This window comes from Delphinapterus leucas, chromosome X (genome assembly GCF_059928025.1).
Source record: "Delphinapterus leucas isolate spDelLeu-1000000601 "Yukka" chromosome X, BTC_Dleu_Yukka2, whole genome shotgun sequence".
NCBI classification, from domain to species: domain Eukaryota; kingdom Metazoa; phylum Chordata; class Mammalia; order Artiodactyla; family Monodontidae; genus Delphinapterus; species Delphinapterus leucas.
The window spans coordinates 58,227,455-58,238,562 of NC_143150.1; the positions used below are offsets into that span (position 1 = coordinate 58,227,455).

The 11,108-nt window shown below is 40.6% G+C and overlaps 1 protein-coding gene across 1 annotated transcript in view; it reads right to left on the reverse strand.

The window, feature by feature from the left end:
• Positions 1-4,183, reverse strand: part of LOC149744253 (dachshund homolog 2-like) — a 401,383-nt gene extending 397,200 nt beyond the window's left edge. The window contains exon 1 of the mRNA XM_089904300.1: positions 3,519-4,183. Coding sequence (XP_089760426.1) covers positions 3,519-4,033 — 515 coding nt within the window. The 5' untranslated portion in view covers positions 4,034-4,183. The remainder of the gene's footprint in view (positions 1-3,518) is intronic.
• Positions 4,184-11,108: the final 6,925 nt, after the last annotated feature.

The following is an 11,108-nucleotide window of genomic DNA, read 5'->3' on the forward strand; positions in this document are numbered from 1 at the left end:
TTCTTTTCTGGGAAGACAACTTTGAATATTTTGATAATTAGCTAATAAAAGTATTTAATGTAAGAAACTGAGTTCTTTTTGTGGCTTTCAGTACTGTCAAAGAAACGATCATATATGTATTTTACTCATTCATTTTTCTTCAGTGTGCATTAATAAAAACGTGCCCTGAGCTAAATCAAAGTGCCACTTAGTGGCAATACCTTAAGGTCTTTGAAAACGACCAATTTGAAAATGGTCTATTTTGTGTGTTCTGGAATAGTGTAGGAAGCATTCCAAATTAAAATACCCTAAATCAGGACTTATACTCTTCCCCAGTTATCTGACAGAGAGGGGGAGAAATGTTTGTTATGTAGGAAAAGAAAATTGCCAATGACACCATTACAAATAGGCCTTCCATTCTACAATACACTATGGAAATTTATCCATCAGGACATGAAGATGAATCTCTTTTCTCAAATAAGAATAGTATGTAGGAGTTTCCACTCGGACTTTTTCCTTGCACTTTCCCCCCTTTTAACTTAAAGTGCTAGGAAGTCATGAGTCCTAAAAGACAATCCTCTTTAGCCAAGTCTCCACTGGTACATCGCTCATCTTCTTTGGGCATCTCTATAAGCTCCTCTGATCCATCTTTCACTCCCTCTCATGGCATCATTCTGCTCATATCCTACATCTCTTTTCTCTTACTGGCTCTGTGTCTCATCTACCTTATTTTGTCTCTCTTGGGTCTCATTCCTATTTACAGCCCTCATCTTTCTTTTCACTGAACAGAAAAGTTATAGAAATAATGTTTACTTAAATACTAATTCACAATTTTATAAAATCATTCAGATGTTGGGAATGATTTAAAGTACACATATCTGTAAATAATGTTACCTCAAGTCATAAGGCATTCATTACAAGCATTAACATATTTTGTAGTTTTTTAACTATGTGATGATGAGGGCATTTTGCAACAAAATTTGGTAATGTTAATTAGTTTTTTTCCAGAAATTGTGAGGGTTTGTTTTCTACCTAGAAACTTCAATATAGATGTTTCTAGTAGTTTTCTTCATCTTTATTTATAGATTGAATTCATAGAATATATTTCATAAATTTTTACAATTATATATTGCAACACTTGTAACACAATTATAGAAAATGCATGCAGTAAATAAATACTCATAAAGAAAAAAACACCATAGGAAGCACATGCATCATATCTCAAATATATTTCTTCTTACATTTTTAAGATTTCTCTATCACCTTTATATGTGCACATACACAAAAGCAATCTAAACTCCAAAAAAAGTTGGCATTGTAAATGCTGTGATAAGGATTAAATAAAACTTAACTGAATAAAAATAATAACCTAAAAACACATCATATAACAGGGTCCAAAAATAGTATAAGAACACTTGCCTCTGGATACAGAGAAATTTATCATTTTTTCCTTCAGTAAGTAGCTCTAATAAAAATTAAAGTTTCTATTTACAGAGGAAAGCATCAAAATCACATTAAAATACTAATCTTTTTTTTAAATGAAAGTCATAGATTTTGCTCAAGGGTGTGTAAATTAATTATTAAAGAAGGTAGAATTTCCTATGTGTAATCATTGTTCCTCTTTAAGAGTGGGCATTTGTAAGAGAGACAGAAGAGGGAAGGGGGAAAGGAGGAGAAGGAGGAGAAAAAGAAGATAAAGAGGGAGGAGGAGGAGGAGGAGAGAAGATAGGTTTTCAGGTCTGCGATTGTTTAAATCTTTTCAAATGACAACAAATAAACTAGATGGCCCTCATCTGAAGTCCCTGGTAACCCTCTGAGTTTGTGTATTAGTAGAGTGCTTTGTGGTCAAAATAAAATTTCCTTTCTACTCTTAAAACCTATATTTGCTTATTTTATTGAGGGAGCAGTTATCCTTTGTGTTTTAAGGCCATCCATCTTTCTTAAGAAAATGTGATCTAATAAACCAGGTTTTTAAGCCCCAGATATGAATCAGGTAGGAGTTCTCATATGAACAGGTTTCTGTTTAATTGCTAGAACACAGGAGAACACTGCTCAAAGGGAAAAAAAGAAAAACAAAAGGTTCCCTTGTAAGTTCTGTACCATTATCTGATTGTAGCAGTCAGCAACAGTTTGTCTACAAGTTGCCAGTATACTTCAACTATACATAGTAATTTGGATTTTACAACAGATGTGACAACTGAGTTAGTTTTGGTTCATAAACCCAGAGATCTTATGATCTAAAGTTGCATTGTAAGAAAGTCTACCTCTGCAGAAGTTTTCTGCAAAATGATCAACAGCAGTGCTATTTTACAACGAAACCCTTTGCCCCCTTTAGCCTGGTGATGGTGGTTTGGCTTGTATGTTAATCATATCTGCCAAATGTGTACTTAGGATGCTAACAGATATTAACAGACTGCAGATGGAATAAATACTAAGAAGACTAATTTACAGGTCTTTAAAAAAATCAAATAATCTTGAATATAGTTTACTTTTCTATTTTTAAAAAACTCAGAAACATTGAATAAAATTTGCTTATGGACATATGCAAATGGCTATTTGTTCTATAATGTACTTCTAAGCTGTGATATGAAGGAGGTACACTTACAACCAGAGAAGCTGGCCATCATCATTTATGGAATCCTCTCTTTGGGGGAATGGGATCCTTCCAACTGTTTGCCTGGGGGGAAGAGCTGAAAGCATCCTCTCTGGAAAACCTGCCAACTTTTACTCCGACCCCCAACCCGGTCCCAGCCCCAGCGTTCATGCCCCACATTGCCCTCTGCAGATGATCCAAAGGGACGATCCCAGGAAAGTGACATCTGTCATCGTTCTTTAAAAAAAGAAAGGCTCCATCGACTTTCCTGTATCGTGTACGGGGAAGCTATGCGCAGCAGGCGTGAGCACTTGTCCTCACGCTCTCTCTCTCTTTCTGTCTGTCTCTCTCTCACACACACACCCAGACACACACACACACCATCACCATCACCACCACCACACACCAACGCACTCTCAGAACAAACACACAGGATGGGGAACGAATCACCCTCTGGGATGGATTCTAGACTTCCGACCCTCTGCATCCCCCAAATGCTGTGTTCTGGATGGCCAGCTTAGGAGCCCAGTTTACAGCTCAGCCAGCCCACTCATCCAGAAAGCCCTTGGTGTCCGTGTTCAGGAGAAAAACCTATCCGACCCGTACGGCCACAAAAGAGCAGGAAAGAAAACCAAATAGAGAAATTAACAAGTAACCACAAGCAGCCAGAAAGCCATGCAATATATGGGAGAAAGGCTGGAAACTTTCAGTACAGGACCGCAAACTGAAGTTTGTGCGGGATTTTCTTAGACCCAAGCCCTGCCACTGAGCTCGGACTAGAAAGGACAGGCAATTAATGAGTCCTTCCAGTCCTCTTTCCCCACCGTCTTACACCGTAAAGAGTACAGCAAGCTAGTTAAGACTCACTCTCTACAAAGTTGGATGAGAATGAGACATGCAGAAGAGGGCAAAGGGGGAAGAGCGAGCCAAGAAACGAGTATCTCACCTGGCATTGGTGCAATCGGTGAACAAAGTTTCAAAGTCTTTCCTGGTGATGAGTTTGCAGCGGTTGACCCCGGGCTGGATGGCCCCCAGCCCGCGGAGGATCCGGACCTGCTCGACAGTACACACCACCGGAGATATGTCCAGTCTCTTCAGCTTGGTGTACACTGTATGCAACCCTCCCACCAGGTGCTTGAGAAAGAGATCAAAGACTTGCGGCAGGCAGATCAGTTCCTGGCCGTCCAACAGGAACGAAGCTACCTTCACCCCATGCATGTCGACCATCCTGCACTCGTTGGTGTTGGTGTTGCCGCTGCCTCCGCTGGCACTACCGACCCCGCCAGCCCCCGCGCTGCCGCTGTGGTTATTAGCCATGAAACTGTTGATCATATTGGGGGTGAGACGAGGAGGCTCTCCAGGAGTCGAGTACAGGGGTTCGGCCCGAAATAAGCCCCCGGCGACGCCTGTGCCGCTGGAAGTTGCAGAGATCACCGGAGGTGCGGAGACGGCCATGGTCATTCAGTCTCAAATCGTTGGTCTTCAGGCCTTCGCTTTCTTGCCCTGTCTCTTCTAGGTCTCCTCCTACTCTCTCCCTCACTCTCTCGCTCTCTCTCTGGCGCGCTTTCGCTTGCTCCCAACTGTTTGCAATTCTACAGTAGTTAGGCTCACGCTCACCCACCACCCAGCAAACCTTAAGCGGCCCAGACCAGTGGCGGCCCGAAACCCCACCCCCACCACACCTCCTCCCCAGACTGGCAGCGCCCCCCAGCCAATGGGTCCCAACCCCTCGGCTCCCGAGCGCGCCGAATGGCTGCCGCCCACGAGGAGGTGGAGACTCCTGGCCTGCCTCCCGACTACCTGAGGCAGTTCAGGGCCAGCGGGTGAATGGGGATGGAGCCCGAGAAGGGGGCGGTGTGGTGCTTCTGCTTCATGCCTAGCAGTCTGACGAGAGAACGTCCAATTATTACGCAGAGCTCTCAAAGTGGCCTAGGATACGAACTCCTCCCCTCCGCGCCCCAAGAGTGTCGATGTGGGAACACAAAGGGGGATTCCAGACTGTGCCTCGCCCCAATCTGCTGCCACCCCGCACCCGGGTTCAGTCGAGGAAAGAGAGGTGGCAGCTCCAATTCCATTTGCACATTGCTCCCAAACTCTGCGGGAGCTAAGAAATGGCTTCGCCTAGCTTCCAAGAGGATGAGTCCAGTGAGTTCAGAAGTAAACAGTCAGCCTTTCTCCAGCCCATCTAGCGCGCTTGGTGTAAGTTCTCGCACATCCAGTGCACAGAGGAACTAGCGTCCAATATCGCACTCAAATCACAGTCGCGGGTTGCTAACCCGCTCCTATGCACTGACAATCAGCAGGCACAGCGAGCCTGTGAACACTTTGGAAACAGGCAGACTTGGTCTTGGGTGGCGGACGGACGCCTCTTTTTACGGAACTTCCGCCGCTATCCTGGAACAGACTCGGCTTTCTGTGTCGCCATCCCTTAGTTTCAGGATTGCCCTGTCCCATCCTCGGCTAAAATTGATAAGAAAAGTTCCTTTATGTCTCAAGACAGTCATTACAGAATATGAGAGAAGAGCCAGGGTTTGTGCTCTTTAATATTGCATTTTCTTCCCTTGTCTGTGGGCTTGGATGGTTCAGTGATTAGAGCTCCACGTCCTAAGTGTAGCTCAAGATTCCTCCTTCCCCACTTGTCAAGTGCCCTCAAACGCACTGTAAGAGCTCATAATAAGCAAAATGTCTAGGCAAGGTATGTTCCAGGGAAAAGGCATGGTGTTTTCCACACATCATATGGTGGTTAGATCACTAGCAAAGTTGTTTGAAGACTGCTTGTCGACCTTTCAATTCTTAGGTATTTCCTTTCCTGTGCTCCTCTCCTCTAGAGGCTGTTATTCAGAAAGTGAAATCCATGCTTTTGCTTCCTTACAAAAGGTTATCAATGATACAGCTAAGATGTCTCCAATACTCTTACAGAATGTAAATAATTTTAGCAACTTGCTGAATTTTACTCAGATCTCCTTGTACTTAGCAGTATCAAAGAGTAGGAATAAGTGGGCTTCTTTTCCCTCCCTTAGTAAGACATAAATGTCCTAAATTGGATTTTTCAGCCTCTCTCTTCAACATCTTTTCTCCTTTTATCATTTCATCAACCAAGTAGTAAGAACTATCCTTTGAGTCACTTTAAAGTTTCAATTTTTAATTGTATGGAGTCAAAATGCTAAGAAGTTATGATGATAGTTGCTTTTGGAATAATGGTGAAAAGTGGCTCTAACATAATGGACTGTAATGGGTGCAGCCACAAAAGGCATTGAATTGTTCTTGCTAGTTTGCTACTGTTGTGGAAAGAAAATAAGAAGGAACAAAAAAGGACAATTGAGAAAGATTATCAGAAAGATTATCAGATTATTCTGAAAAGTAGAGATTTTCAGAAAAGAATAGGAAAGCACTAATAGAAATGTTGGTATTTACCATGTTTTTTAAAGATAAATCCCAAATTGTGTTCAACAAGTGTTTTGACAGAAATGTCTATTAAGCTGTGTGCTGAAATAACTCAACTTTGATAACTGAGTGTGATTGAAATTTCGAGATGAATAAGTTTGACTTTAAAAGGGAAGGTTTTTGGGTGTTTTTTTGTTTTTTTAGGAATTTCTCTAACTGCATTAAAAATCCTAAGGCCAAGCTGTGCTCCCTGTGTATTGCTACACTCACATTATCAAATCCTTTTTATTCGCAGAGTGGTTTGGAGTTTTCAGGAATGGGATGTTGCACAGATGTTTCAATATTTCAAATTTAAGAAATTCTGATATGTAAAAAGGAAAGGTAGAACATTCAGGCTGCAATCACTATTTGTAATATTGAAAAACAAAAGTTGTTTTCAATAACAAAAAGTTACTTTTTGTTATTGAAAACAACTTTTGAAAAGGCTCAAACTAGATATGTCATATATTTAATGTGATCTATCAGATATGTAGTAATATTTTAATTATTACCAGAGATTAAGGTTCAAATTCTAGTAGAAATACTAGAGACTAAAATTGATCATTGAATGGTTAAAGTCCCTTGGAAGCTTGAAATACACAAAAGACCATTGGCTTCATTATTTGAATTCCCTCCCATTTGCAGCCTTCTAGAAAATAAACTTGGTAATTTTCATAAGGGATACTTGTAACTTAAAGATTTAGTCATTCAGATCTAATAGACCAGGTGTTTTTTCCTTGGGTTTTCTTGATATTTTGATTACTTTATTTCTATTATGCTATTTCTTCTCTTATTATTATCTAGGCTTTGAGATTGAGACAAATTCCACATGGAGAATTTGCTTTTATCCCTTTCTGACTTTAATGTCTCCCATAAACCAAACAGATTTCTAAATAAGTCTGGGTTTCTACAAGGCCCAAGGAAGCCTTGCACATCAACACCCTGTAAGTTGGAACTGCATGAAGCAATATAAAATCATAAAGGCTGCAGTAAACAGAGTACCCTTGGGAGATGACTCTTTATGGAGAGAGGCACTAAACTAAAACTATGTAAATACTCAGGGTGTGTGCATTCCAGGAACTCCAGAAAATAAGAACAAAATTAATGCAGATATCATATCTCATCAGAGCAAGAAGTTCTAGATGCCACTATTCCAGTGGAATGATTTGGGGCCTAAGTGTAGCCTCTCATACACTGAAATGCTATAATCTTCTGTGATTTAATTAGCAATTTACATTTACTCCTAATTCATGCTCAATTTGGAGGGGGAGGATGCTCATTTGTGACTTTAGGCAAAACATTCTACTTTGTTCCACATTGTCAGTGAAAGCAGGTACCATTTTCATTAAAAATAAATAAATATATTGTCAGTCTTATGCAGGATTACGAAATATCCAGAACCATTTGAAGGGGGTGGTTTTTAGAACGGGCATTCAAGCAAAACCCAAGGTAATGAATGGTATTATTTGAAACCCTCAGATGACTGAGGTTGCAGCCTCTAATATGGCCTCTAATCAGAACCTCTCAAGAGCCCTCTAAGGTTCATTTTCAGACAAACAATAAAAGGAAGTTGATTGGGCAAGGCAATAAATGTGAAATTAAAGCATTCATATAATCAAGAGTTTAACAGGCTAAAGCCTATAGGTATACCCCACTCAATGGAATATATGGTTTCCTAGGAAACTGGCTATAAAATGACCTTCTATAATATAAAATCTTTTTTCTCATTCAGTTCAACATTAAATTAAAGATGAGTTCCAAGGGAGGCAAAGATGGAGAAGGGGGTCCACTGGAGCGAGAAAACAACTGGCCAAAACTGAAGGAGTAACAGTTAAAAATCAGATGCTTAAAGAAAAAATGAACATTTGCTAACTGAAATATAAAAAGAAACTCTCAAAGCACCTCAGAAAGTATAAGCACTTGCCAACTTTCAACATATCATACCCCTAACTGCACTGTTCTATGGGAGAAGGAGATGTGTCAACTTTAAAGTCCATCTCTGTCTCCATATGTATTGTTCCCCTTTAAATCTTAGACTTTTGACTGTTCAAATTCAAGCCATTCTAACTTCATCTGGACGCCCACTGCTACTTAGTATCCTTTTATTCATTTTGTTGACTCCCTGTTAAATTCCCTGCAGCAGCAACTCCAACCCTTTTCTACTCTGCAAGTCGCCCTCCCCCTCCCTCTCATCAGCTATTGCCTCCTACTTCTCTATGATTTTACCACAAAGTTATTCAAAAGGAGCTCCCTCCACCTCCCTTTTCCCCTAAAAAGCTTTGTCCATATTCCCTCTTATCTTCTACTTCTTCCCTCATCTCTCAGAAAATAAAAAGTCTTCTCTACTCCCTTCACTGATGTTCATGACCCCTCTTACCTCCAAGTCACTGTCTACCAAATTTATCTCCATCGTTCTCTTTGGCATCTCCAATCTCTTCCTCTCTACTTGATCTTTTCTTTCCCCCTTTTACTATTATTAAAAATGTTCAAGGCTAGGAATCCTTTAGACAGACAGACAAAAACTTTCCTCAACCCTAACCAGTGATTCTCAGAGTGTGGTCTGTGGACCACTCTGGCATTACCTGAGTACTTGAGAGAAATGCAAATTGTTAGGCCTGACCCAAGAACGACTGAATGTGAAACTCTGAGAGTGAGGCCCAGCAACCCGCATTGTAACAAACCCTGGTGATTCCAATGCCTGCAAAACTTTGAGACCGGGCTTCCCTGGTGGCGCAGTGGTTGAGAGTCCGCCTGCCGATGCAGGGGACACGGGTTCATGCCCCGGTCCGAGAGGGTCCCACATGCCGCGGAGCGGCTGGGCCCATGAGCCATGGCCGCTGAGCCTGCGTGTCCGGAGCCTGTGCTCCGCAACGGGGAGGCCACAACAGTGAGAGGCCCGCGTAGCACAAAAAGAAAAAAAAAATGTATCTGCACATTCCAAACTATTGAGAAATGTTCAGCATGTCCAAAACTTGCCTTAAATTCAACCAATGAAGAGGAATACTTTATGAAAATGAACATAAACTCAAGATGTCCCATTATAGTAGGAGTAATTGTATTTGTTGGTACTTTACAGTTCACTGTTTTATTCATTGTTTGGTGCTTAATTAGAACTCTACAATACAGCAATCCCTCCACAACCTTAAGATCCCTTCAGACCAAATCTTAGTTATTCCTCTCTGAGAAAGCAGTCTAGCCTAGTGATAAGGGAGTGGAATCTGCAGCCAGACTTCCTGGGTCCAAATTCTGGCTCCACAATTTAGTAAACTGGGTGATCTCGGGCAAATTAGCCTTGCTTTGCCTCAGTTCCCTGATTTGTAAAATTGGAACAATAATAATAGTACTTTCCCATAGAATTTTGTGAGATTGCAAGAGTTAATATATACAGCAAATTTCAAGTGCTTAGAATAGTGATTGTCACAGAGTGCTATTCCTCCTGTTAACTATTATAATTTATCTTTAAACATTTTTTTCAAAATTTCAGTTTCAGTATATACAAATTATGACTCCCCAAACTGGGAAGAATTAGAAAAGTTAGGGAGAGGGGAATGTGGACAAGTAGTAATAGAAAAGGGAAATGAGTAGGAGACAAACTATACATTTCTGCAGTGCAATCAGGGGGACATAAAAGCAGAGGGAAAGCAACCCAGGCCTTAGAATTATATTCAGGCATCTGAGAAGCAGGGAATCGAGATACAGGCAAGAAGATCTGACAGCATGTTTGGTAGGAAGAAGAGTTGAAACAAATTAATTCTAAATGGGGTCATTTTTAAAGGATTCCCCAAAAGATTTTTTTCATCTAGAACTTCCAGGGGTCTATGCTTCTCTGAGATCTGCAGCTTGAGAAAAAAGAAACTGAGTCATAACACCTGAAAGGCTGTGAGCATTTGAATGGTAGACTAGACAACGAGGAGCACTGTTACCATCTACTAATGTGCACACAACCAGCATTAAAGTGAAACAAGGTGATAAGCCTCTCCTTGAAACCTCAAGTGGGGAGAGGAGAAAGAAGGAAATCCTGAGCAGTTTCTTATGAGCAAAGTATGACAAATGACACTAATTGGGCAGTCCTCTGTATTGGTCATTTATAATGTGAAAAAAGCCCTTGTAAGTCCATCTCTTAATGTGCCAGAGTCATCGTCTCAGTTTAATGCATTTAAAATCCATTTATAAGGGCTTCTGGGTGCACTCATGGGGTCAGTGCTTCTAAATCTGGATGCCTAAAGTTGTAAGTTCATCAAATATGACCTCTATTAAAGACATTTTGAGGAACCTTGCCCTCACAGTTGGAGAAGGACCTATCTGCTCCACTTCTTGCCTACTTTAACCACTTATCAGTGATTTCGAATGATGTCAGAAGAGATGATGGTAGCACTACACATGCATTCAGAATAAAGTACACTTGTTGCTTGATTTTCATTTATGGTAAGGAATTTTAAAAATATATATTCTCCAGGAACACATTATATAAAAAAGAGACCTACTTATATCCTTCATCTGGCTGTTGATTGGGCCTCATCTTGTCCATTTATCCTTCAACTACTTAGTTTTAATGGGTCCTATGCATAAAAATAAACAAGAAGACTTAGCTGGTGCTGTACTCCTCCATGCTGTCTGGATTCCAGAATTCTACTGATTTCATAGTCATAACAGAATGATCAGTTTTGTCTGTGAAGCTACACTCACACATTAGTGTTCCTGAGTTCCCATTTCCACCATTTCTTCTCACAGACAACTTAACCCAACCTTAAGACTGCCAGGTTGCAGGCAAAGGAGAGAGGAGACATACTTGTCAGAGAACTTTTACTTATAATCCTGCTTCTCCTCAATCCATTTCCATTATTGCAATCATCTTCATCAAGTGCATAAATCTACTTGTATAAACAAAAAAGCTACACATATGCCTTGTCCCTAAAAGAACTCAATTCTCAGTTAATTTTCAAGTTAAATGTAGTACATGGAATATTGTTTAATATCTTAACTTGCCAGTGCTAAAGTAGAATTGATAATATTGACAGTGGACAGGAAAGCCAAGGAGACCCTGAAGTACATACACTATATTCTTCATTAGAAATTTCTATAAATGCAAACATGTCCTAAGTTTCTGTGAACA